At 39.5% G+C, this 26,683-nt stretch overlaps 1 protein-coding gene across 1 annotated transcript in view; it reads left to right on the forward strand.

Annotated features, from left to right (window-relative positions):
- The window catches only part of Ush2a (usherin), a 213,811-nt gene extending 189,656 nt beyond the window's left edge, over positions 1-24,155 (forward strand). Inside the window, 10 exon segments of the mRNA XM_051185778.1 lie at positions 66-203; positions 205-550; positions 1,538-1,588; positions 1,591-1,791; positions 3,626-3,638; positions 3,640-3,735; positions 3,737-3,773; positions 8,613-8,754; positions 23,954-24,055; positions 24,058-24,155. Coding sequence (XP_051041735.1) covers positions 66-203; positions 205-550; positions 1,538-1,588; positions 1,591-1,791; positions 3,626-3,638; positions 3,640-3,735; positions 3,737-3,773; positions 8,613-8,754; positions 23,954-24,055; positions 24,058-24,155 — 1,224 coding nt within the window.
- The last annotated feature ends 2,528 nt before the right edge of the window (positions 24,156-26,683 follow it).

Raw genomic sequence — 26,683 nt, forward strand, 5'->3', positions numbered from 1 at the left:
GATTCCTTGACAATTGTGATTTCTGGCTATCTGTTTTGCCCTTTTCATTTCAGATATGCAGTAACTTCTTTGACATTTGTCTGTCACCACACACCTCATATTCATGTTATATAGAGACATCCAGTGTATGTGGTTCAATGAGGAGCATAGCTGTCACTCATACTAAAAAGCCAGAGGTCTCAGAAGGACACTTAAATTTGACTTAACTTCATTCCTGTTGGCTCCGACTCTGTGACGTTTACCCAGCCTGGACTCCCCAGCAACTCTGGTCCTATAGGGAAGTATGTTTTACCATGTACACCTATGGACAGCATTGAGCCCTGTATCTCCTATGAAGGTCAGGAGACCTCAGCTATCATCTGGAGTCTGATTCCGTTCAGCCAGTACCATTTTTCTGTAGAGGGATATACTAGTGGGGGCTGTTTACACAGCTTGCCCATTATAGTAACCACAGCCCAGGCACCTCCCCAAAGGCTGAGGCCACCTGCAATATAAAAAATCAGTTCCACAGAACTCCAAGTAGTCTGGTCTGCACCAGGGAAACCAAATAGTAAGAATTCAAGGCTGAAACTTCTCTTTCTTTTAGAAAATCAAAGCAGAAATGAAGAACCATGTAGTAAGACTGGAAACTCTATTTGCTTATATGAATGTAAGGTATATATGTTTGCTAAATGATTTCTGAAGATATAAAATACAATTTATACTAGATGAAGAGGGTATTTCATCTAATTGAAGAACAAATTCCATTCAATTAAATTGTTTTTTAAAAGGCTAATATTATCTTTGCTCTTAATGGCATCTGCCACAACACAGATGATGTTTATAATTGGATGTGTGCATAAAAAATGCATTATATTTGACTGAGTCACAAGTTAGGGCACACGTAAACTGCAAATTTTCTCTTTTAAGCCAGAAAGAGATATAAAATAATACAGAAAAATTGTATATAGGCTAGTTGACTCCATTAAGTTAATTTTTGTGTCCTTAAAAATTGAACCACGGGGTGCATAGGCCAAATACACATTCCTAGGTTTTAATGATTTATATTATGTACATACCACGGTAAAATTTGCATCACAATTTTTGTTGCTTGGTAAAAACTTGACACAAGTTAGCTACACAATATTTATGCAAATATGTCTTGTGTCAAATATGTAATTTAATCCCCAATATTCAAAGTATGCGAACTGGAAGTAGATGATACAGGTACCCCAAAAGAAATGGACATCCTTATCAGAAATTATGAGTACCCAGCCTCAACTGTTTCATTTCACCCATCATAAACAGTAGTGATTTTATATTTATATTTCTTTTGATTTGCTTTCCCCTAAAGTAGCTTGGTTTTTATGCTAATTTGTATTCAGTCTTGTTGTTTTTATATACACCTGTCTTACAGATAACTAAATTTCTACACCTAGATACTAAAAAGAATCAACAAGTAATATAGTCAGGACACTGAAAAGCTGGCAGCCTTACATGACCAGAGTCTAAATAACCCCTTTTGAGTAGGTCACTCAATTTACTGTTTCTTTTCTAGTTTCAATTGTAAGATATGAATTATACATGAAATGATGGCCATCTACTAAAGAAAGTTTGAGAGCAGAGGTTGGCTCAGTCCTCAGCTAGATTCCAAGTCGGCCAACAAGAGTGAAAACAGACTTCAGGCTCATCGAGTCAATGTGTCCATCTCTGGCTTGGAGCCACACACAGAGTATGCATTTAGGGTCTTAGCTGTGAATATTCCTGGCAGTGTGTCATCTTCTTGGACTTCAGAAAGAATAGGAGAATCAGGTAAAGATCAATGCTTTGGGTTCTTATTAAAAACCCCTTGGTGAAAGTGCTGCCTGGAAATTAAGGTCAAAGAGACATTTGAGGTAGAAAGAGCAGCCATGAATTCATTTGGGAGAAGAAGGCTTAATTTTAGCTCTAGTCTTTGTGGGTGTGTGTGTGTGTGTGTGTGTGTGTGTGTGTGTGTGTGTGTGTTTGTGTGTTGGGGTGGGGGAAGCGGGGAGGGGACTCATTTCCCCAAATAGCAGTTGATTTCCAGTGTCATGTGGAAAGTCACTTACCCTAATCTTGTTTTGTATTTATTGTTGTTTATCAACAGTGAGAGTTTTTAGTTTTACAGTTAACTTTTTTCTCTTTTCAGAACAAATATTGGAAGTAACAGTTTATATAATGACATAAACTAAGACATTGAAAGGTCTAATCCCCAGTGTGCTTAGAAACAATCAGAATTAAGGTGAGGGAGGAGAGCCAAAAGTTTAGTTTTCTTATAGTATCTTCATCAAAGTAACTGATTTATTACTAATTTTTCATTTTGTTTCTCACATAGAGTGTACGTCCAATGCCATGAGCATTGGAAAAAAATGAGTATACTTTTGCTATGCTTTTAATTTACATACATACATAATACATAATACGTAAATACATACAATACAAAGCCTGCCCTAAATTTAACAGGTTGAAACTGTGAAGGTTGAGGCTAGCTTTAAATGGATGTCCAGGGCCCTCATTGAGCAAATGAAATGTATATTATGTTTGCCCATCTCTCAAAGACTACTTACCCTCTTGAACAAACTGGAGGGCCTTGAGAGCTGAAGTATTGAGTCATGGAGGTCTGGAAGGGGTAAATCAAGACGAGAAATGGGATAGAACACCATCCATGGACCCTCACAATGTTACGGATTACTGGGAAGGGAAATGTAATGAGGCCCTTTGACAACATCTATTTGATGGCTCATTTAAATTCTATCCAAAGATAACAATGATGGTGGGAATAAAGTGTGGTGTCTCTGTACCCTGAATTTTTCAGGAAGGACTGGCCAAAAGCTGTGAGTTTCTTAGGGATCATTGAATCCATTTTCTTTGTGCTTCTTAGTGGAGTGATTCTTCCCCAGCCTCATTGGTCTGGCTCAATGAAATATGGCTTTCCATGAGAAACCTAGTATGTCATCATGCATCTTATGCTTTGGGAACTGTGACAAGTTTTTTCTGTATTATTCAAATTTCTTATCAAATTAGTCAGTACCCATTTTCATGAAAATAGAGAAGTTTCTATCAGAGTTCCCCTGTGTATGTGTTTATGTATGTGTGTGTATATTTGTGTGTGTGTGAGTGTGTGTGTGTGTGTGTGTGTATGGTATGTGTGTGTGTGTGTGTGTAAAGAGAATACACGCCTGTGTGCATGCATAGTCTAGTGGTAAAGCCATCTCTAGAGTATTCTATCACTCTCTTGTGATGGGGTCTCTCACTGAACCTGCAGCTAGGCTGGTGACTTACAACCCACAGTGATTATAGACACATTTGAGGTCATGCCCAGCTTTCTCAACTCAGGTCCTCATGCTGTGTATCAGTTGTTCTTACCCACTCAGCCATCTCTCCATGCTATCATTCTGAATTTTATTTTGTAAATGAAAATTGCCTTACCTGATAATATTAAGATAGTAAACATCCTTGTTGATGACAATTTAAAGTGAATATGTAACATATCTGCACATTTTTTTAGTTTTTGAAAAATGAAACTATTTTTACAAAGAATAGGGTTTTGAAGAAACTAGAAAAGTGAAATCTGAATTCTTGTATGGATGACGCATGTGCTTGATGTTGTTTTTGTCTTTGTTAGCACCTGTGTTCATGTTCTGTCTCTCCACTCTCATCATACTCACTCAGTGTCTCTTGAGAGAAGCCAGCAGAGCACTTTGTAAGAGGAGAAATTACAGGGTATAACATGAGCCTCCCCCCAACAAGATGTTCCAGCGATGTGTTCAAATGTATTTTTATTTTCAGCTCATTTCTTTTCCGAATTAAATTATGGCTTCATTTAATGTTTTCTAAATTTACAGAATTCTGTAGAAGAATCTCTCTCTAAATGCATTCATCAGATGAGCTATGTTCATTAGCACAACATTGGATGTTCAAGGTCCTCTGCTTATATATGCTTATCACCCATTTTTCTAGGGGCCTGAACTAAAGTGTTTGTAATTTTATTGCATGAGACCTGCTGTTTCCACTTAGTCTTAAATATTTTCCAAGAAGTCCTTTCAACAGCTATGTACAATGTAAGATAATCTCAAATATTATTTGAACACATAATAGTGTATTTAGCCAGTCCACAATCTGTCAGTATTTATACTGCATTCATTTGGATGTCAAAATGACATTGACAAGACCATCTCTTGTGCATATTTTGTGTGTGACTTCATTTCCTTGGGAAAAGCCATGGAGAACCAAATTTATTATAATATAACAGAAAAGCATGGCAGTAGGGCTGAAAATGTGACCCCCATTGGTAAAATGCTTATTGATTCTCAGTACTCCATAAAACTAGACCCCAAAATTCTAAAGACAAAGACAGTAAGATATAATATACAAGATTACATTTAACTACCTAGTAAATTTGAGGCTGCTCGGGTTACATGAGACCTGTCTCAAAATTTATAAATTGACATGATTCATATGAATACTATTATTACAATGAATTTGTTCAAAGCTTTGGATATGTTTACATCTTGTCTTCTAGTAATGTCTACTCCAGTGATGAGAATATAAAGTTTTAACAGTTACAGATGTCTTACTGCATCAAAATTCCAGCTCATTAGATTTGAAAGATTCTAGAATATGAGAGGGTCTTATTCTAAGCAGTGTGGAGATGAGGTGTTTTACCTTTCTAGCCTGTTTTATGTTCATGTAGTGTACACAGAGAGAGGCTATTGGTATCAACTGCATGTGTCATCCTGTTTCCTTATATTTATGAGGGACATAGTCTTTGATGAACACTAGCATGTGATAATATCTCCACATTTCTTGTCCAATCTGTACACTCTGTGTTTCCCAGATTTCCTATACTCTAATCATCTGACCTAGTCTCATGTCCATGACCAGAGCAACCAAGGTCTATCACACAATCCACATGTTTTTTACCTTGAGATACTTCTCTTCTACATATAGTGGGTAAGCCTGAAGGTCTGTCCTCTGAGAATATTTGTCTTCACTGCTGTTTCTGAGACCCACCATGGTGGGACCATGTGCAGCAACCACCAAGCCTATTCTTGTAACTATTTTCTAAGACAAACCACCTGTGCAGTCAGCTCTGGTGTTCTCCTTTCTTTATGCTTTAGAGAGAATTCCAAAGATCAGCATGGCATTTTTTGGGCTGTGCTCAAATCTTAGGTTTCCATTATAGGATGCAATTTAGTTGAGTCCATCTGACCTTAAGACTTGATATATCTGAAGAAAATCCAGCCAATGAGAAGCAACTCTATGTTCTGTTGGATGCTTGGGATGAAAGCCCAAGAGCTTCCTGAGAGTGTTAAGCAAATAGTTCATGGTGTCTAGAATTCCTATCACTTTATGTGCCTCTACTCTGCATACTTTCTATCTTGTGGCTCTCTTTACATGAATACATCACAATATTTCCCCACTATTACGTGTCCCAGGGCCCTTGGATCTAATAGGTTTAATGTTGCAAACAGTTCAACAGCCTAAGCCTTGGGATAACATACTTCTTGCTCTGGGACAAATCAAGTAGCAGAATTTCATATTGACATGCTAGTCAGATCAGTACCCAAATGAAGACTATTTCCCTTCAGATGGAAGTCTCTTCACTAGACATTGAGCTTCTTGCTAAAGGGTGCAAGATAAAACACATTCAAAGATGCAAGATACAGTTCTTTTTCTTCTACTTTGGACTGGATAAGATGTCCTAGATGTCACAAACAACTTGGCTTCCTAAAACCCCAGCTGATGCTTCAAATCCCTTAATCTTTTATGAAGTTAATCTCCTACTCTCTGGGACACACATCTTACTAAGACCTTCACACACTTGTTGTTTCCTGCTTATCTGATCCATTTAACATGATTTTATTGACACTGAGAAATAATGCTTTCAAGAAGGACTGTATAGTTTATCTTAAAGTGATAATGACCCTAAGATTATCTCTATTTAGCACATAGATGAAATTAGCAATAGTCATCTGATTGAATAGACCTAAAAAATTTAGTACTTTCTCTAAAGTTGTCTTAATAATTACTTAGTGCACCACTAATGTAAGTTTAAAAATCGTGCTGCTATAGCAAAGTTGTAAGCTTCTGTGGGTCAACCTACCTGGGTCCTCATTGTCAGCCATGAGAGGTGGTGCAGCTACAGGATCCCACTATAATACTTTGGCATCTCCCTCCTATGAATCTAAGGCTGCTTGTGACTGCTGTAGGTCTGTTTCTTCAGAGAACACCAGCCATGGTAGAAGACTTGAGAACAGGATATATAGGGTGTGTGCTCAAGTGCAGACACCATAAAAAAAGTCTCACTGTTGAGAGCAAGAAGCCGTGGTGTGACCACAGCTGTTAAAATGTCTCAATGATATCCCAGACATCTCTACAACCAGAATCCTCTAAAGTTGCTGTAAAGGGTAGATATTACAGGACTTTTAACCTCAGCACTATTTGTTTACAAATCCTGCCTTCCAAAACACCATAGACTGAGTGGGTTACAGGACATACATTGATTCTCTCAAGTTCTAGGGTTCCAAAGACTAAAACCAAACTGCTAGGAGAGCCATGCTCCTTCCATATACCCAAGGGGATGTCCTGACCTGCTTCTTCCATCTTCCTCCTGGTGCTTGCTGACACTCCTTGAATTGTGCCAATATATTTCCCATTTCAACTTTATCAGTTTGCTTTACCTCTACTCCGTCTGTCTGTTTGCATTTCTCCTAAAGAGGAACCAGCTGTCTGATTGAAAGATAATCCTAAATACAAGATGTATTAACTCATTGCCTCCACAAATGCCTCTGTTCAAAAGATGAAATTCTCAAATTCTGGGAAGCCATGCATTTTGGAGGGGACCCTCTTTAAATCACTATTAATATATTTGCCTTTTTTCCTGAGGTGTCTTAGTGGACAGGATATACACACACACAACATAGAAATTTATTTTGGGGCTAGATAAAGAGTCAATGATAAATTCATGATTCTTTATTGTCTTTTCCTATTCATCTACACATGTAACATTTTCAACTATCTCATGATAATAATAGCATCTACTATAATAACATGCTTTTCAGTTTAGACAGTTTACTGTACAAATCTGCTGAAATATAGTTATTTAGGAAAATGTATAAATAACACTGGTGTTTGGAGTTCAATCCTTATATTCCATATTTATCATTGGTGTTTTGGCTCACAGTTGTATTTTATCTCTTCTTTTATTCTTGGGCTCATATACTGTTGAAGTCAATACCTAGTATACATCCCCAGTATACTTTTTTGTACTCCTGTAGGGAAAATATCTAAGACATTTGAAATGTCACTAAACTCCATGAGCATCTGAACCTGTGTCTATTTGTGAAGTTACATTTTATATGAAAGTCAAATCTAGGAACTATGTCAGTAACTACATAGCCTCTTGATAGTATCAGTCACCATACTAAACACAAGCCATGGGGCTGCTACCGATGTAATATAGCAGGTTTTTACTGTAGCCATTTTTATAACTATAAATGTCATACCTCAATGATAAAGCATATACTATAGCAAATACACCAACCAACGCCATACTCATTTTTAACATTACCAAGTCTTCAGTACTGTAGACATCTGTATGTCCTATAGTTTTGTAGCCTTGGCAGTATAGCATCATTGTTTTGCATTGACACTACCACAAACATTTGACTGCTTGCTTTATGACATTAAATAGCTACGGTGTGCCTAGGTAGTATAAACATTCAGCTTTTTTATTATAAAGGGCCACAATTACATGTGCAGTCTGGTCCATGGTTGACTAAACCATGCACACCTAGTCCATGAGTACATGTAGGTAGCCCTAAGAAAAATAATTTCATATTCATAATTCTATCTCTGTGACATTCTCCCCTAAATATAACTTACATCCACCATCTAGGTAAGTTTTTTTTGTGGTTACTTGTTATTAGTTCTAGTCATAATAATAGGATGAATTCTTTCTGGCTGTTTAATTGTTTATGGTGTTTCTCCCAATCTCTTTTGCTCAAACCCTCCACTTTCCTTTGAAAATGTCAAATGATGACCATGTTTCACAAAATGTGATTATCAGCCTAATTTATGTGTTTATTTGGATAGGAAAGGAAGTGAGATTTAACCTAAAGGAATGTTCACTTAGCATCTACACTTCTGCCTTTACTACTGTGGAGGTATTAAACAAAAGATAGGATGATTTAGAACCATGTTATTGTCCTATGCTGTGCCATCAAGTGGCATGTGGTATCTCCACCCTGCGTATCTGTTGGCTTTGTTTGGAATTTTTCACAATAACTATGTCGATGTCGCCATCTTTATCTCTACCATTGGTGACAATAACCACACATCCATGCTGCTTTATGAGGCCATAACTCCGTTTTCTCATTTATCCACTCAGGAACTGCATTATTACCTCATAAAACAGTGTGATTGTACAATTATCAATTAAACCCTGTCTTGTTGAGATTTCTTTCTTTCCTTTTTTTTTTTGAAATTGCTTTACTTATGGGAGTTGACAATAATTCCCTCTGTCTGAATTTTTAAAATTTGTAATGTCAAGGTCATAGGCTATGCATTTATTCTTATCTGATTACGATTATTATTGTTTTGCTTTGAAGCTGTTGCATTCTGCTAAGTGCCAAGATCTCTCTTACATCATAAGACTCCAGCCTTATGGGATCTACACCTTTACTGTTTCCTTCTGCAATTCAGTGGACTGTGTGACCAGTGCTTCAGGAGCAGAACAAACCCCACCAGCAGGTGAGCACATTCCAACTGCATATAAAGAAATACATCCATATTGAGAATAAACCCCTTCAGGACTCCTGGATTTCACATGTGTCTTTTCTGGCTCTGATGCTCCCTTAGTAACCCTGAATGCTGTTTGTCTTGAAATTCTTAAACAAATCAACATGGAGTTAAGGGTTATAGACACATTGGAAGAATCCCAAATTGGGCCTGTGCTCAGCCTCTACCTAGGAACTCAAAATGTCCTGGCAATTGTGAGATGTGTTTAGGAGGCATCACATGAGGCCACAGGATATTTTTCCCTCCATCTTAACTTTTCTCTTTGTGTTGGGACTACCTACTCCTGTCCCATGATATCTAGCAATTTCTTGGTTGCCCTGGTACTGTATTTCCATCTGTTGGATAGGCAAGTGCTTACATATTATTTTATTTATGATTAGTAAGAATCTCCTATGTTTGTACAATGTAATAGGAAAATTGTTAAATCCTAGAATGTGGTTTGTATCATTTTTGTTTGCTTTATTGCAAGCCAACTAGGTTTAAATAAAGCTGAAGACACATATCACTACCATATAGATTCCACTAATAGCATTTAGAATGTTAGAATGTTTTCAATTCCCATTGTTTCTGTGTGCTGTCTTTCAAAGGCTTAGGTTATCTTTATGGATTCGTCTACATGTACAGAGGTTAGGGGATTCCAACATGAATTCTAGGTATTGTACAAACATATATTTAAATCATCCTGCTATCTGTATACCTAATTCTTTTGTTCCTATCTCCAGTCCTGGGAAAACTAATTCAGTTCAAATTATGTCACACATTTACTTTTGCTTGTTACAATTTTCCACTGATGTGAAGGAAATCCAAGTCCCATGGCAATGTGGTTTATTATCTCAACAACAGATTTCTTCATGAATTTATGTTCAATCTATGTGTACTTCAGATGTGTGAGTGCATTGAAGGAGTATCAAAGTGTATTAAATCATTTGGAGTCCCACTTTTTCTATAAGCCCATTCATTTTTATACATTTTCTGACTCAAAAGTACTTCGTTTGAATAAGAGAAGTGGATTCTATCTGCTTTTTGGCAAAAGTGGCACAATTTGGGACAAAATTCAAAAGAATATTCAATCTTGCAGATAAGACAAAAGTAAGACAGAGATTGACCACAAGCTAGATTGGTCTCTGGTGGAGTGTGGGATAGAGAGACCAGCAGTGAGACAGGTGGGAGTTTCAGGCCCCAAAGTGATCCAACATTGTGAAGTCATCCAGTTCTGATGGCTACCTAAGGTTACTATAGTTATAGTCACATCTCCCTGTGTTTGTCCAACCCAAATCTAAACCTTTAGTGAATAGAGAACACTGGGGTCTCAGACAAACCAGCATCTTTAGATCTTTAGACCCATTTTTTTTGGGAAAGGAAGATCTCTCTCTCTCTCTCTCATTGTACTTATTTATGTATTTGTTGTGTGTGTGTGCACATGTGTAATCATACACATGCACAGTGCATCAGTGGAGATCAGAGGACAACACACAAGTCTCTCTTTCCACCATGTGGGTGCTAGAGATTGACTTCAAGACCCTCACCAAGCACCTTAACTGCTGAGCCATCTCCCAGCCTTGAAGAAGTGAATTTTTAAGTGGACTGAAAATATCTACCTCTAGCTTCCACTCAACATTCTTCTCCTGAAAGATGTTGTTAGTAGAACTTGTCTCCCTCATAACAACATTGTCTGCTCTACATCTACAGAAGTCCTGCTCCTCCATGCCATAGTGTACCATCTGCATCCCCTGGATGCAAGATTCGAGTGCTAATCTGGCACATTTTCTAAATATGACAGCCCATCTTCCTACAGACACAGCCAATAAAAGGCACCGGAATGAGATTTGGCTGACCTTGTGAGCCAGATATATTTTGGAGACTAGAGTACAACAAAAAATTGCCACTCTGCCATCATTGATAGCATCCCCAATGATCCCGTCTTAGGTGTTGAAGCAGTGAGTTCCTATTACATGGAAGGCTCTACAGCCAGTGCTCTCAGCAGTTCCTTTGCAATCATTAGTGGGGAACCCTTGGGCCATTGTCACAGGAGAGACCATAAAAAGTTAACCAAAGCCTCTGAGTGGCCAACGCATGTTTGAAGAAGTGTTTAGCATCCTCATCATTCCTCTTTATTTGCTCGAATTTTTTGAGATCCTGGCTTCGTGAGACTTACTCCATAGATCAGGTTAGCCTCAAGTTTGTGGCATTCTTCCTGCCTCTGCCAGAAATGCCAGAATGCACTACTATGTTTTGTTGCACCTGTACTTAGTCAAAAAGGAAGTGTAAATTAAAACTGTTCTATGACTCTCTACTTCCCGCACCCCAATCTTTTTACTTTTATCCGCTTGGGTGTTTTTGAGATACACTACTGGAACCCACTATGTAGTCCAGGCTGGCCTTGAGTTCATGAGTTTGCCTACCTCTCCCTTGTGAGTCCTGGGATTACAGGTGTGTGCCACTGAACCTGGGCCTCTCTACCTTTTTATCACAGAGAAATAGAACCTGGAAATATCTCATAACCTCTAAAGGCTACATAGATTTTAGATGTGGGTGATAGATAGCAGTTATGCTTTGTTTTGCATTATTTTATTTTTCCAGATAAGATCTCATTATTTAGTTTGGGTTGAAATCAAACTCATGATCCTCCTGCCTCAGCCTCCCAAGTAAACATAAAAAAATATTCATATGCATTTTGTGGGATGATGAGCAATTATTTTCTTCTTAGCTATTATTTCTAACTTATAAATATACTTAAATGGGAAAAAATTAACCAGAACACAAGAGTATGAGTTTGGGTTTTGCTATTTACAAGCTAGGTTTGCTATTTCTGCACAATGGTGATCAACGCCATATATAATGACTAAAGACAGAAAGTTTGTTTTGTTTCAGTGTCAGTGGGTTGAGTCCATGCTTACCTGCTTATTTGGCCCCCATGTACTAGGACAGAACAGGATGACAGTGGGACTATAGAGAGGGAGATGCTATTCACATCATGGCAAACAGGAAGCAGAATGTAGGGAAGGACTAAGGCGACAGGTATAATCTTCAAAGATACACTTCCTGTGTGTGATCTACTGCCCCTTACTGGGCTCCATCTTAAGATTCCAGAACCTTCCAAAAAAGCACTTATCAGCAGGAGACTTTAGCAAGTGTGCCTGTGGGGGACTTTTTGTGCTCTAGTTAGAGCACCAGTTGTGAGACCCTTAAGTGATTTATGTTGTCTCTACTACTGAGCTTTCCAGTTTAAAGAATAAGGATAGCAAATTTTGTGTGGTATTTCTGTAGTTTAAAAGATGATGTGGGGAACATGTGTAAAGACATGTTCACCACAGCAAAATGTCCAAAGGTTTTCTTCTTATTGCAATTGCCATCTCATGACACATATTTGTTAGCCAATGTAAACACACACCTTATCCCTGCTGTGAGAATTTACAGTGTTACCAGAGTCAAGAGCTGGGTTTTACATCTTCACTCTCTTAGCATTTACCTAACAACAGAGAGCCCTAAAGCCAGGTGCCTTGTGAAAACAAACCAGAAAATCTTAAAGTCTGAAGTGTTTTTCTTTTTATGAGAAATATACCATTTGTTGCTGGTTACTCTGCTCAGGCAGCCCTTGGGGAAGTGTGTGAGAAGATGCAGCACCAAAGACTCAGGCACTGGGAGTCAGTGGGTAGCAGAACATGCTGCAGACTCATTTATTAAGGAAGTTAGACCCGCCTTTATACCCCTCCCGGGGTCCTATTGGCTCAGGTGGCTGACTCTGCTGCGTTGTCCTTTCCTCATTGGTGTCTCTGGGTCAGGTGTCTCTTTGTTAGCATTCTCTGGGCATAGAGGCAGGCTTGGCTCAGGTTGGAAGTACTTGGTGCTCATGCACATGCTCATGTGGGCTGGCCTGGACACCTGGGCAGGGCAACTGAGGCTTGATTAGGTTGGCCAAAGTTTTCCCATTATGTACATTTAAAATGTAGTGGAGAGAAATCTCAGGGTTTAAGAACACTTGCTGTCATTTCAGAAAATCCAGGTTCAATTCCCAGCACCCACATGACAGCTCACAACCATCTGTAACTCCACCTCCAGGGAATCCAATGTCCTCTTCTGGGCTTCCATCAATGGTGTACAGACCCACAGACAGATATGCAAGCAAAACACCATACACATAAAAGATAAAAAATAAAAATAAAAATTAAAGCAAAATAAAATTAAAAATGTGTCTAGATAACAAATTTCAAATTTGTTGTTTAAGTATAAAGTCACCTATGTGCCCCAAGCACACCATTAATATGTTATCTTGTAAAAATCTCTCATTAGAAAGCAACCATTGAATGCAAAGTAGGGAATTCAAAAGACAATGTGCATGGTCTTTAGATTAAGGAGTTAACATTTAACAGACTAATTTGCATGAGGATATGTGCTAGGACTCTGAGCTGAAAAGAAGGCTCTAGGAACAGAGAAGAGGTTAGGAAATTCACTTGATGCTGTTGTAGATAAATTTGGTTGATTGAAAACATTTGTATCTATTTATTGTGCATATGAAATGTACTAGTGCCCATGTTAGAGGTTGGTACTGTTGTAGATATTGTTATGATGAATCCATGGTTTATGAAAATATCTCTGGCAGTACATTCAGCGGGGATATGCATAGATGCTCAGTGGGGACAAATGGACTTTATCCAGTGACTGGAAGTGAAGATTGACAGATGAGATGGTTAGTAGCATAGCGAGACTAGCCACGGGTTCAGAAGAGGAAGAATTTAGAGATGACAATAAATATTTGAGTAGACCATGATGTTTCTGTTAAATAAAATGGGAATGATAAACACATAGGAAAAACAAAACCATGCAGTTATGTTTGATCATTTGGTGGGAACATATCCATGGCAGCTATAAGCTGCTAGCAACAGAGCATATAAATCTGTTGGTTAAAATGTTGATGATTTTATAATCCTCTGTAGAGATGGAGGGCTGTGGTGAAAATACATCAGTGATACTGAGAAGGTGCAGGTGAAGGAGGGTATCTGAGTGAGTACATGCATGCTGGGAAACAGAGAAAGGAAGAGAATGGCCAGAGAGTAAGAGAGGCGAGGTCCCTGTGAGCTGAAGCTGTGTGTGCAGGATTGAGCAGCAGTGAAGAAGAGTCAAAGGCAATCCTTTGAAGTTTCGACAAACATTTCCGTTCATCCTGTTTCTATTCAAACCATTACATTAGCTTCTGTTCCTGCGGGAAATCTTTTCTATTCTGCTGGAGAAATTATTTCAGTGGCTTTTGGAAAATAAAGAAAAGAGAGCTTAGTCTTAGCCATCCATCAGTATATGCTGTCAGAACAGGTGACTCCTCATCTACCAATAGAAGTAATTTACACACTGACAGTGAGAAAATGTTTTTGCTATGTTTATTTCTGTGTAAAATACACCATTGGCAGGTGTATTCAGAGCAATGAGAAGAAAAATTAGCTTTTATTTGCCTGCAAGCCCAGCCCAGCAACTGCTGACTCTTTATCCTTCATGCCTCCTACTTTTAGTAGGTGTTTATGTTTCTTTCCCCCATACATGCCCCAAGACTAAACAGCTAAATAAGACTCATGAACCAGACACAGACACCAGCATGGAGGGCAGGGCTTTTGTGTAATCAAGTTTGTATTGGGATGTAAGTTGAACAGTCACTTTTTGAACCTCACTGCCCTGTTATTTCTGGAGAACAGTGAGGCAGCATGCTGTGGGGTTTGCAGAAGATTTAACTCCTCTAAGTCTAATGGGAGGGGTTCAGGCCTGCCATTCAATAGCCTTGAAATTAAAAGTCACAAATCCAAGTAGGCATTTAGAAGTGTGGGACCACAACAGTAATACCTCCTCATTAAAATCTTAGTCACTATTTAAAAAAAAATACTTAGAAGTTTTATCTGGAAATGTCATGAAACAGCTTTAGAACCAGATGATTTATTTTAAATATTTTCTGGTTCATATGAGAGAATGGGTGCCCTTCACCCTGGGTACTCTGTTAGATTTGGGTTTGGTACCTGCACAGTTCTGAGTGGATGGAATCTTCATGGAGCACTTAGGAACACTTGAGTTAATGCTATAGAATTGCTCCTGGTCATCTGAGGAAGTTACTAGAAGGGCTGAACCTTCTTAAAATCCATATTACATATCTACAAAAGATTTTCATTTAGGAAATTTGTGACTTTCCAAGTCAATCAGGTTTAAATCTTCCTTGAGGAGATCCATTTCTGAAGGAATACTATGTCATTTCTTTTTCCTGTCATTCGTACCAGACTATAAGCTGAGAGGTCTCCATCTGCTATCAAGCAAGTTTTTCTCTGAACCTAAAGTATAATGTAGATCCCCTTTCTCCTGGGTAGAAAACCTACCTTGTTTGCATGCAGGGACATAAGTCTTTTCATTGTGAATGAGACCCAGAGTGATTAAACACGCACTCTTAATATGTTAATTTATAATTTTAATTACAACAATCTTGTCTATATAGTCATTAGTGAATACTAATATAAATATTTTTCTACCTTTTTATTCATGGTGTGTAAGGCAATCATCCAGTCCCTTCTCCGAGGTTGCTGGTTTCCATCTCATAATGCCATCTTTGTTCCTACTTATGAATGCATTTTGTTCCTTCCTGTCTTGAATAATCCCTCATTAAGCTAGTCACTTTCTGCTCCATGCTAAAAAGGAAAAATTATCATGCAAATGTGGCAGGCCATATTAAAAAGCACATCACCCGACACTTTTGTTGCTGTCCTTCAATTAGTTTCCCTTCTTTGAATTTAATTCCATTTGTTGTTAAAACTACTGACTTGATGTATGGACTCATGAATCCGAGGCTGCTGCCAAGAAAGTGAGGAGGAAATCAAAGGCTCTTGGAAGATCTGCAGAGCTGAAATGAATTCGCTTCACCTTTGACAAGAACACTTGAACAGGCCTGGAGTCCTCTGATGATTCAACTTGGCTAATTATCCAATTATTTATTTCAAGAGTAAGGACGGCATTCTACAATGAGAGAAGTGTAAAGCAGCCTGAGAAATTGGGGACTGACAGATGACTTGAGGCCCATCCCAGATAAACTGTATCTGCAGAAACATAGCTTCCCCATGTGTCATCCATGGCAGCTCATCTCCCTCTCATGGAGGAGATCCTGGGCACATGGAGGACTTTCTGTTTGTTTGTTTTCTCTCTCAATGGAGATTATTTTTATACTTGCAAACACCATGTCAAATTGCCAGGGCTCTTAAGCAATATTTAAGTTGTATTCCTCTTGATTAAAAGCTTTTGGTTCAAAGCAATACTTTTTAATTGCCTAATGATATAAGTCAGTTCTTAGGGGGAAAAAAAACTCGCACATTTAGGAGTTCATTTGCGATATAACTGAAAAATTCATTGCATGGCAGTAAAACAATTTACTGTTAATTACAAGGAGAAGAATTTGCTGTAGCATGCTCACAGATTGCCATGAATCATGCAGCACTCCTAGAGATTTATAACAGATGTGTAAGTGGGATGAATTAGCAGGGTTTAATAACAGAGGCACAAATCATGCAGGCTTCAAGGAGCTTTAATTGATATACTAGAATGTGACGGGCATGAATCACTCAGCCATTCAACAGCATTGGAACATATGGTCAGCTCAATATGCTGCATCTGAAATCGGTTGCTGAGTCGTTGCTTGTCCCATATGGTGGGAGCAATATATTTTTCGTGATTAAAAAAATACATCCGTTTTTTAAAGAAATATGATTGCAAAGCGTGTTTGTTATTGAGCAGACATGGAAAAGCCAAACCAACCTGAGTGTTATTTTTATTTTTCATTGTGATTATTTTTAAACATGACAGCTTCCCCAAATCAATAAAGGATATTACCTGTACTACTAGACCACTAGAGGTGTTCTGAGAAAGGGATCTGTGCTGTTGGCATGTTTGACCCCCAGTAAGCCCATGGCAAGCATGGCTGGAGAAGCTGAGATTTCCCTCAGAGCCCTGCAGAGCAGGCAAACAAGATGAAAGGTGTATCACTTTGGGAGAAGGTTAAGACTGCCCAACTTGGCATTCTAACAAGATGGGTTTGATGTGAGATCGTTACTTAGCAGGGTGAAGAAAACATAGTTTTGATAATGGTGTGGCCCCTTATAGAACAACTGCATGGAGCACTCTTTTGCTTCTTAGTTAAATGTCACCTTCTTTGGGAACTTGAAAAAATAATTTTCATAGGTAATGGAACTAATGGCATGTCATCCATGGGGAGGTGGGTATCCAGTCTGATGACTAACCAGGAGTGTAAAAACATACTTTCATTGTAGCTGGGTACTGGCAGCTTTCAGAAAGACTTCTGTAACATAAGTAAATGTGTCAGACTTGAAAAGGAGATGTTGCAGCCTTAGTCTGTGCTGCCAGGATTTAATGTCAACAATTAAAATTTATTTTGATCCTTACCTCGTGTTTATTGCTGTTTGTATACACAGCAGACCTTGCTAATACAGAGCTGCACTATTAGACAGAATTGCCATCTGTTCTGAGAGAAATTGCTGGCATCTGTTTTCCATTCGATGCTAAAACTAAAATGATATTTCTAACAAAACAAAACTAACCTCATTTTACTCACCAACTTCACTTTTAAGGGCTCAGATGTACCTAGGAAAAGGCTGGCTTGTGAAATGCACATTGACCTCTGAGACCAGGACTGCTTTTGGATATGTGACTTTTATCAGGTTTCCTGTTGGCCTTTTGGGCGTACAGAAAGGATATGCAGAAATCACCTCTAGAAAATGGAACCGTTCTTTAGCCATGTTCTGGCTCTGCGCTTTCCTCAGGGTATTAAAATAACAACCAAAATATGTAAAATTTGGCTACATTAGAGGCTCAACTTCCTCCAAAATACTTTGACAGATGCATCCCCCAAAATAAACAAAACAAAACTTTCAGGAAAGAAACTGAATAGGCAAAAATGCTATAGAGAATAAAGTCTCCATTGGTCCCACAGTGACCCCTTTAGGAAAATACACTCTCTTCTTTGCTAGGCTATTACATTTTTTTCTCCCACACTGGCATATATAAAAGATTTATATGTAGCACCCCTCCTATTTTTTTTAGAAGGCCTAAGTATCTTATTAAGAAAAGGTCTCTTGCTGTTTGAAGTTAAAGAGTTCGGAGGACCAAGGACAATGGTAACACCCATACTGATATGAAATCACTGGGACACTTTCTGAGATGGAGCACTCAGATTCTATATATCACAAAATAATAAATTGTGTCACACCCATGTTTAATGCGTGTACACAGTGCATTAACTGTAACTATAGTACATTTATTTGTGCTGGAGGAGACTTGAAAATGATTAAAAAATCAATACTGTGCTGTCAGACAGGCAAGTGTTACGATACGTTTAAGAAACTAATTGCACAGGCCCTATAAAAGCTTCAAGTTTGTGCAGCAAAGATGCCATAATTGCAGTTGGAGCAACTACCTCTTATATTAATGGTGGACTTTAGGGAATGGTAGTAGTGGCTGTTACCTGCCTACTCAGTATGTCAGTTCAGAAGTAAATGGGTCTTCTTCTCTTTAGACCTGGGCAGTATTAGTTATGGACAGTTGACCTACCACCACCCGAAATGCCACCACCAAGTTCACTTGAGGTCTCTTAAAGTCATGCTTTGTAGCCTTTGTGTGACATGTCACACAGAAAGATCATGTATGCTACATTCTGGGTAGAGAAATGATGGCAGAGTGCTGGAGGGAAATGTAAAGGGACCATGGTCTGCTTCTTTGAAGTCTAAGGAGACCTGTATGTCAGGAACCCCATGCTAGTATTCTAACTGAGAATCACTATTTGATCCACCTAAACTCAACCATGAGTCTCAGTGAAGACAAAATAAAGAAAAGAGAGATCCAATGATTTAGATATTTCCACTGTCCACAGCCTCACATGGTGCTGACCAGGAAGCAGGAAGGAAGTAGAAAACTATATTTTGTTCTCTAGAGTCAGCAAATAGTTGGTCAATAAGAGCAGGGAAGAGGGCCTCTAGGCTCCTATGGAGACCCCTTCCTCTTCCTTCATTGGTTGCTGAGCAGAGTGTTTCCGGACTGGGAGTTCACTCTTAGGCCCCAGTCTCAGAGCCGGACATACAGATATCTGGGCCAAGAAGTGTTTGCAAAGTAATGTTTCCTGACATGGTTTTAGATCTTTGAGGAAAAGCCAAAATAATTTTGTTTTGACAGAGTGCCCACAGATGTCCTATGTTAGGCTATACCCTATGCACACTGAACAAAGGAAACTCTAGTCACATCTGGATGCCTGGCCTTACTGTAGGAAGTAGATGGTATCCAGTCATAGTGAATGACTTACCACACAGACTTCACACACTAGGTTTTGAAAACAAATGAAGTGATTTGATGCTAAAGACCTATGAGTGTCTGGCTTAAGACTCCATGCTCCATAAAATTTGCAAGTGTAAATTTATTCATTATGCTGTGCTATTAATCAGATAATAGGGTAGCAAATGCTGCATAAAGGAAGTGGAATAGCTGAGCATTTCAGAACAATTTTTGTAAAATATAAAGTTATTAGGGAGCTGAAGAGTGGGCTCAGTGGATATGCGTGCTTACTGTGTAAATGCAAGGATCTGAATTCAGACCTGAGAGCCCACACAGAAACCAGACATGGCTGCGTGTTCACGTCTGTAAGCCCAGTGCTGTTAGAGGGGTGGGCATGAGAGAATTGCTAGGGCTTCCTGTTCCTGCACAGCCAGTCTGGCTGAAGAGCAGCAATGAGATCCAGGATCAATGAAAGAGCCTTATCTCAGGGGGCTGGGGTAGATGATGACAGGGCGGGGTACCAGGCCTCCTCAGTCCTCTTCAGGGGATCCACAAATGGACACAAGCAAACCTATTCACCACACATGAAGGAAAGCACAGCGCGCGCGTGTGCACGCGCACACACACACACACACACACACATTTTAAAAAGAACTAGGCTATGTATTTGAATGGAAGTGGCAGTGGGTATTAATGTATTGCATTGGAAATTCTTCCTCAATTTGTAGGTAGGATAACTCAGGCAAACAAGATAAAGTTTAAATGATTTCTCTGAAATATTTGTAGCATAAGACATTAAGATGAAAACATTTTCAAGAAGCCTAAAGTTGTTTCCATTGCTCCAAGATATCTCTTAGTTTGTTTTGCTAGGATGACAGATAATTTAATAGACATATTTGTGTGTCTATAATCCCTTTGTGTTGACACTCTGGCAAGTAACCCTCCTTAAGCTAAGCTCGTGTGTGTGTGTGTGTGTGTGTGTGTGTGTGTGTGTGTGCGCGCGCGCACACGCGCGCATGTGTGTGCGTGCGTGCCTGTGTCTGTCTGTCTGTCTGTACAGACCTCCAGACCTCTATGGTTAGCAAGTGGCAAGCGCCATTCTCTGACCCTCAAGACAGGCTTTATTTGTACAAGCAAGGTGTCACCACATTTATCCAAGCTTCAAGTCTTTAGTTTAAATTGAGTAGATGTAGAAAAAATTCTTCATTTGAGAGAGTTCTTCTGAACATCAGTGGAAATGGACTGGATGGAATTTTTCAAACTAAAAATGTCAACTTCATGTGCTTGAAACACTTGAGGATCCTATGTACAATACAGAAACTGATATAGCCAAAGGGCTCAAATACCAACCTTTCCTTGTCTGTAAAGTAAAAAGGGCAGATGAGGGGAGAAGAGGATTTTGGTACCCAGAAGCCACATGAAAATGTGGGCTATTATGGTATGTGCTTGAAATATCAGCACCAGGGAGCAGAGACAGGAGTATTCCTGGGGCTGGCTGGCCAGCCAGACCAGTCTCATTGATCTGTCTCTAGCTCCAAGCCTGTAAAACATTGTACCTCAAAGAAGGAGACTGTGTTCAAGAAGTAACAGAATAACACCACCTGAGATGCCCCTATGGTCTACACACACACACACACACACACACACACACACACACACCCTTGCACATACATACAAAAAGTCAAATTATAAAGAAAACCATGCTAATTGTTGCTAAACCCATGAAGGGCCTTCTTGCCCACCTGAGCCTGTAACAATGCATAGACAGCCACAGAAAATTATGCAGGGGAGTTTCAGCTCCAAATATAAACTGAGTGCAAAAGGTTCAGGCTGGTTTATCTTGTTATTTTGTTTTAGATTATTAGAATGACAACTGAGAACACTCCATTTAGCTAAATTTTGGCAGAGAGTACCAAGAGAAGCCATGCATATATGATTCATACATGTATAAAAATATCACACAGATTCCTGCAGCAGATGATGAATACAGTTGTTAATTTTCTATTTAAGTCAATGAACTTTTTGCTCTGCTCCTTCTGAAAGTTAAAATAGAGTTGTAGCTGGCTGATTCTCTTTGGAAAGTTGGCCAGCAATTCTGGGTAACTGGTAATATTTCTTTCTATGCTCTTAAGGTGAGCACCCTGTCACACTTTTAGGATTTCAGCTCTTGGACTCATACCACATCATGTTTTTTGAAACAGAAAATGATTTCTTTTTTCTGTCCAAGGCTGTGTTAATAGAAATGTAAACAAAAAGTTCACCAACATAGTTTGGGTTCTTGGGCAAAAAAAACTTGGCTATAGTTGTGTTCATTACTTTCTTCTCTCTCACCTCTCCAATTCAGCCTACATGCTTAAAGAAGGGATGGAAGTTAGCCTGCTAATAACAGTTTAAAGCAAAATGACATCATTGAAGGTGGGGCCATCCATCACTGACGCTCCATTCCTTCCATTCCAGTTCTCAGGAGGCAGAGGCAGGAGGATTGCTGTGAGATTCAGGCCAGCTTGGTCTCCATAGCAAGTTCCAGGCCAGGAAGAGCTATATGGAAAATCTTCTCTCCAACAAAAAAGATGTCATACTTGAATATTGGCATTTATTTTTTAATAACTCAGCTTTTAGTTAGATTTTCCTTTCATCATGTGACATGGACAGTTTTTAAACACTGTTTATTAGCAGAATCTCTTAGCTGCTCCCAGGAGTTGCCATTATAAGGGATCTGAGTGTACCAGGTCTCACCATGCCTCAGCAGTGGTCCCTGAGTAATGACTGAGACAAGTCTGAGACCATGGTTACTGCAAGACTTAGAAGCCATTATGCTTATACTAGCATTGCAAGGTGCTGTACATCAGATGTTCTGTTTTGTCTTCAGAGTGGCGTTTGCTTGTCTGTTTGCTTTCATTTCTGTCAGTTCTAAGCATAGGATAAAAATCAGGAAATTACACATGAAAATAACTGCCTTCCCAAAGAATATATAGAGAGAGAGAATAATTAAGGATGCGAAGATGGTCCTCACTGTAAGTGAGGCAGTAAGTGCACACTGATATCATTTCACATGCATTGAAATATCTAAGACCTGCCCTGCACTGGTGGCATGGCTAGGTAATGGGGCAGCTACTTCTGAAGACGTGTTCTTAGCATATGGCCTAGTGCTTCTGACCCCCTGAAGACTTAAGAAATAGTGATGATACAGTAACCTCTGCATCCATGCATATTTATACCAACTTTATTGATAATTGGTAAAAGGAAGTTGATCATGCCATGCTTTACCAGATGGATAAATAAAAACACACACAGAGAGAATGAAATATTAATAGTGCTGAAGCTAAGAAGCAGTCAAAGGAATTTTAATCTTGAAATCAGTGTATACTTTATGATCCCAAATTACTGTGGGAAAGGCAAAAAGGCTATAGTGATTATAAAGAGATCAGTAGTTGTGAGAAGGAGTTGAGAACACAGATAAATGACTAACAGAATTTTGGCAGAAGTCAAAAATGCCCTGTATGTTGCTGGTCACGGTAGTTCCCTGGACTTGGCAGGCTGTGGTAAGAAGTCAACATCAAGGTTCATCTGGACTATATAGAAAGGCCCTGTCACAAAACACACACACACACACACACACACACACACACACACACACACACACACACCACACATCACACACAGATACATATACACACATATTTATGCATATATATGTTGTAAGAAACTACAATGATGGATATGTGTTAGACATTTTCCTAAACCCACAGCCTATACAGCAGTGAACCCATAGAGAACATTTAGCTTTGTATGACATGGCACCTCAGTGCAGACTCATCCATTGTGAGAATAACTCATGAAAAATAGACATGAGAAGAAAGGCCATGTTTGTGCAGGGCATGGGGTGTGTGGATAAAATCTGTGCCTTCCTCTCAGTTTGACTGAATAAAATCTAATCAGTGGGCAAACTCACTTGTCACAAGCTTTGCATCCTGAGTTCAGTTATCATGACCTGTATACTGGAAGGAGAGAAATGATTCCCTGACTTTGCCCTCTGGCTTCCATATACATGCCATGATAATAAGTTCATGAGCCTAAGTGCACATATGCACATACCACATGATAAGTAAATGTTCAAATATTTTAAAGCCATTTGTCTATGAAAACAAACTATAGACTAGGCCTATAGCAGAGAGGTAGAGTGTGAGGCCCTCTAGAGTAAAACCCCAATATGTTAAGAATAAGATAATAAAATGAAGTAAACATTGTTTCACAACCTAAGGTCATTAGTTCTATATTAGCAATTGATTTGGGGGACATAGTGGGATCAAGTCACCTATACCCTGTTCCTGGTAAGTCAGTCTTTCCTCTCCTTCCCCCTTGTCCATGTCCATTATTTCTGCTACCTGCTTAGTACCAGTTTAGTGCAGGTCAGGACAAGAGGCTCTGCTTCTGTGAAAAGTGCTGGTCATAGGCTGGGCACAGTTCAAAACTACAGTTCTGTAGGTTCCAAATAAGGCAACATCCACTCTGTCAGAGACATCCAGAGAGGCAGTCAGCAAAGGAACCTTTGAAATCAACAGTCATATAATTGGGGGCTCAGGGCACTCATAGTGGCTGTAATATCTGTTATTTGGCAAGAAAAGTAGAAATTATTTCCAGTAAGAGGCTTCCTCATTGTGTATGTGTTTTGTATCAGGGGTTTGTTAGTCATTTGAGTTTTGTTTAGTCATCGCTGCCCTCAACTCTACATTCTGTTTCCCAGTCATAGAATTATGTAGGCACCCATGACAACAATTGATTCAACTCTAAGTGTGATGTGCACAAGGGTGTGTCTCACTGCTTTATTCAGTGTCCTTTTGTGTCCTGTGTCATTCAGCCCCTGTTCAGCTAAGATCTCCCATGGTGACAGGAGTCAACAGTGCTACAGTCCATCTCTGGTGGCTTCCTCCTGCAGAAGTCAATGGTCTTCCTCCTGTGTACTATCCCTCCCTGGGACACAGAGAGCCTGCTTTGTTGGAGATGGGTACTGCAGATTTCCCAAAACAGTTCACCCAGATTTTATAGGTAAGTGTAGATGACACTTTTATTTGAGAAGCACTACGCCCCAAGGTGTTGTCTATTATTTTGATATCTCTTAACAATGAATTTTTTATGGTGTCTATTTATGGAAAAATAAACTCAGCATTTTTATAATAGTAGCCTGATTGTGTCAACTTATCCAGCCCTTTAGGATTGTGTTTGGGGGGCAGATAGGAGGCATGTGAGGAAAGGAAAGAAAGGAGAGCTCATTGGATCAAAGTGCGTCCTTGGGTAGCCTCCATCCTTATGTATTAGAACATGCTGCAGCCCGCTCATAGAAGGGCTCAAGGAATCCCTCATGTCCATAGAGAACACATGTGGTCACCATGGCTTGTGAAAAGACTCAGAAGGAACATTTACCTTGACTGGGGAGAGGGTGACAATATGTATCTGAGGGTTGTTTTATCTCCAACCTTTGTAGTTGAGTCAACAACTGTTAATGTCTCCCCATTCTGTGGAACCCCCCCCCCCTGCTCCTCTCCATGGGCACTGTGGTGAAGCCAAGGAGGTTTGCACTTGTCACAGGCACAAAGTTTAAAGGTGTTGACAAAGTTGATGTAAACAACAGTGAAGGCAATATCTGCAAACATGAAAATCAATGGAAATAATGTGCATGTAAAGAATAAATTCTTATGCATTATTCTATTCTGTGAAGAGACAACATGACCAAGACAACTCTTAGAAAAGAAAATATTTGATTGGAGGATTTATGTCCAGACTTCACGTTTCTGTTAAAAACAAAAACAAAAACAAAACAAACAACAACAACAAAAACCATGAGGGGGTTGAAGAGATGGCTGTGTGGTTTACACATTTGTCATGTAAAAACAAGGACCTGAGTTTAGATCTCTAGAACCCAAGTTAAAGCCAGAGATGGCAATGTGTAACTTTAAAGCCAGCGCTCCTGTAGCATCATGGAGCTACAGGAGGAGGGGGGAATCCCCAGAAGCCTCAGGTCAGCTAGCCTGGCCTGAACTATTGACAACATGTAGGCCCTTTCTCAAGTAAGATGGATGAGTGACAAGGGTCTACACCAAGAGGTGTCCTATGACCTCCACTTGCTTACATTGGCATGAGTGCCCATGCTCACACACGAGATCACACACACACACACACACACACACACACACACACACACACACACACGATAAAATAAGCACATAAAGTACAAGGTTTATATTAGTATGTAAACTCAGATATTTGTTTAATCAATGAGAATTTTTTTGTAAATACCATATTTTAAAATATTAGTATGAAAAGGCAATGAAATGAAATGGAGTCTGAGCTAGAACATCCAATGTCACTGTTTTGATTTTACCTAAAAGAGTAAACAGTTGGCTTATGGGTGAGATTGGCTGCCCATGTATGCCTGTCGTAAATCATGATTACTTGTTAGCTGAGATATATTGAGATTAATGCGTGCTTAACTGTTTTCCCCACACATCGAAATCATCATAATTAAAAATTGAATTCAAGTTTCCTGACATGCTGAACTTCTGCTTAATATCTTTTGTGATGGAGAAACAACAAAAGAAAGTCAACAGAGGTTGTGAGGAGGAAGTCACAGCTGATGGACTCTCTAGAATACAAAAAAGCAGCTGAGACTCTGGTTGAACTTGGACGTGAGACTCGTTTCTTTCAGGAAGCAGCATTCTGTTTCCATTCGCCTGGGGCTGGCTGCTGTAAGCATATCTGATTGGATCTGCAGGCCAGCCAACAGGCAGGTTTCTGATGGGATCACCTACTGTTGCTGTGCTGAAAGATAGAGTAGCCCGCTGTCCCTAATAAATTTAGTCATCCTTGCTGTCTCCCTCACTGGCCTCATCCTCTGATGTGCAAGGGCCTGGGGCAGATGCAGCATCTGGGAGCATTTCCAAATTCCTCTTTTAAAAACTTAAGTCATAAACACAAACTTTGCCGAGCAAGGTCCTTCTGTGTAGCACACAGCCTCCAGCTGGGATGTACATCCCAGTCTGCAGGGGAAATGCTCCCCAGGGCACTGGTGGCTTCCCCAGGAAAGCAAGGGGCATGGCTGCTTTCCACTGTGTACTGGTAGCTTGACTTGACTTAAGATCCCCCCTCTCTGTCTCTGTCTGTCTGTGTCTCTCTCTGTCTCTCTCTCTCTCTCTCTCTCTCTCTCTCTCTCTCCATATATGTCTATATTGTGTGTGTGAGTAGGAGAAAGGTGTGTGCATATGCATGTACATGCTGGTCCCACAGAGTTGAGGATGGAGTTGGAGTGCCTGGAGCTGAAGTCTCCAGCCACTGTGATCCTCACCCCTATCTGGTGCTGGGAATTGAACTCCAGTCCCTTGCAAGAGCAGCCAACACTTTTGTCTACTGAACTGTCCCTCATCAGCCCTCCTTTTAATTCTTAAAACAACCTTCGTAATTGGCTTGATCCTTTGGCTTAACAACCAGGTTTGGTGAAATGATTTTATTATTTTATCGAGATGGGTAATTTATCTACATTTATGCATTTATCCAATTAGTGAGTTAAAACAGATTTTTCAAAACTGCTTTTATG

The sequence above is a fragment of the Phodopus roborovskii genome, unplaced genomic scaffold (genome assembly GCF_943737965.1).
Source record: "Phodopus roborovskii unplaced genomic scaffold, PHOROB, whole genome shotgun sequence".
NCBI classification, from domain to species: Eukaryota; Metazoa; Chordata; class Mammalia; order Rodentia; family Cricetidae; genus Phodopus; species Phodopus roborovskii.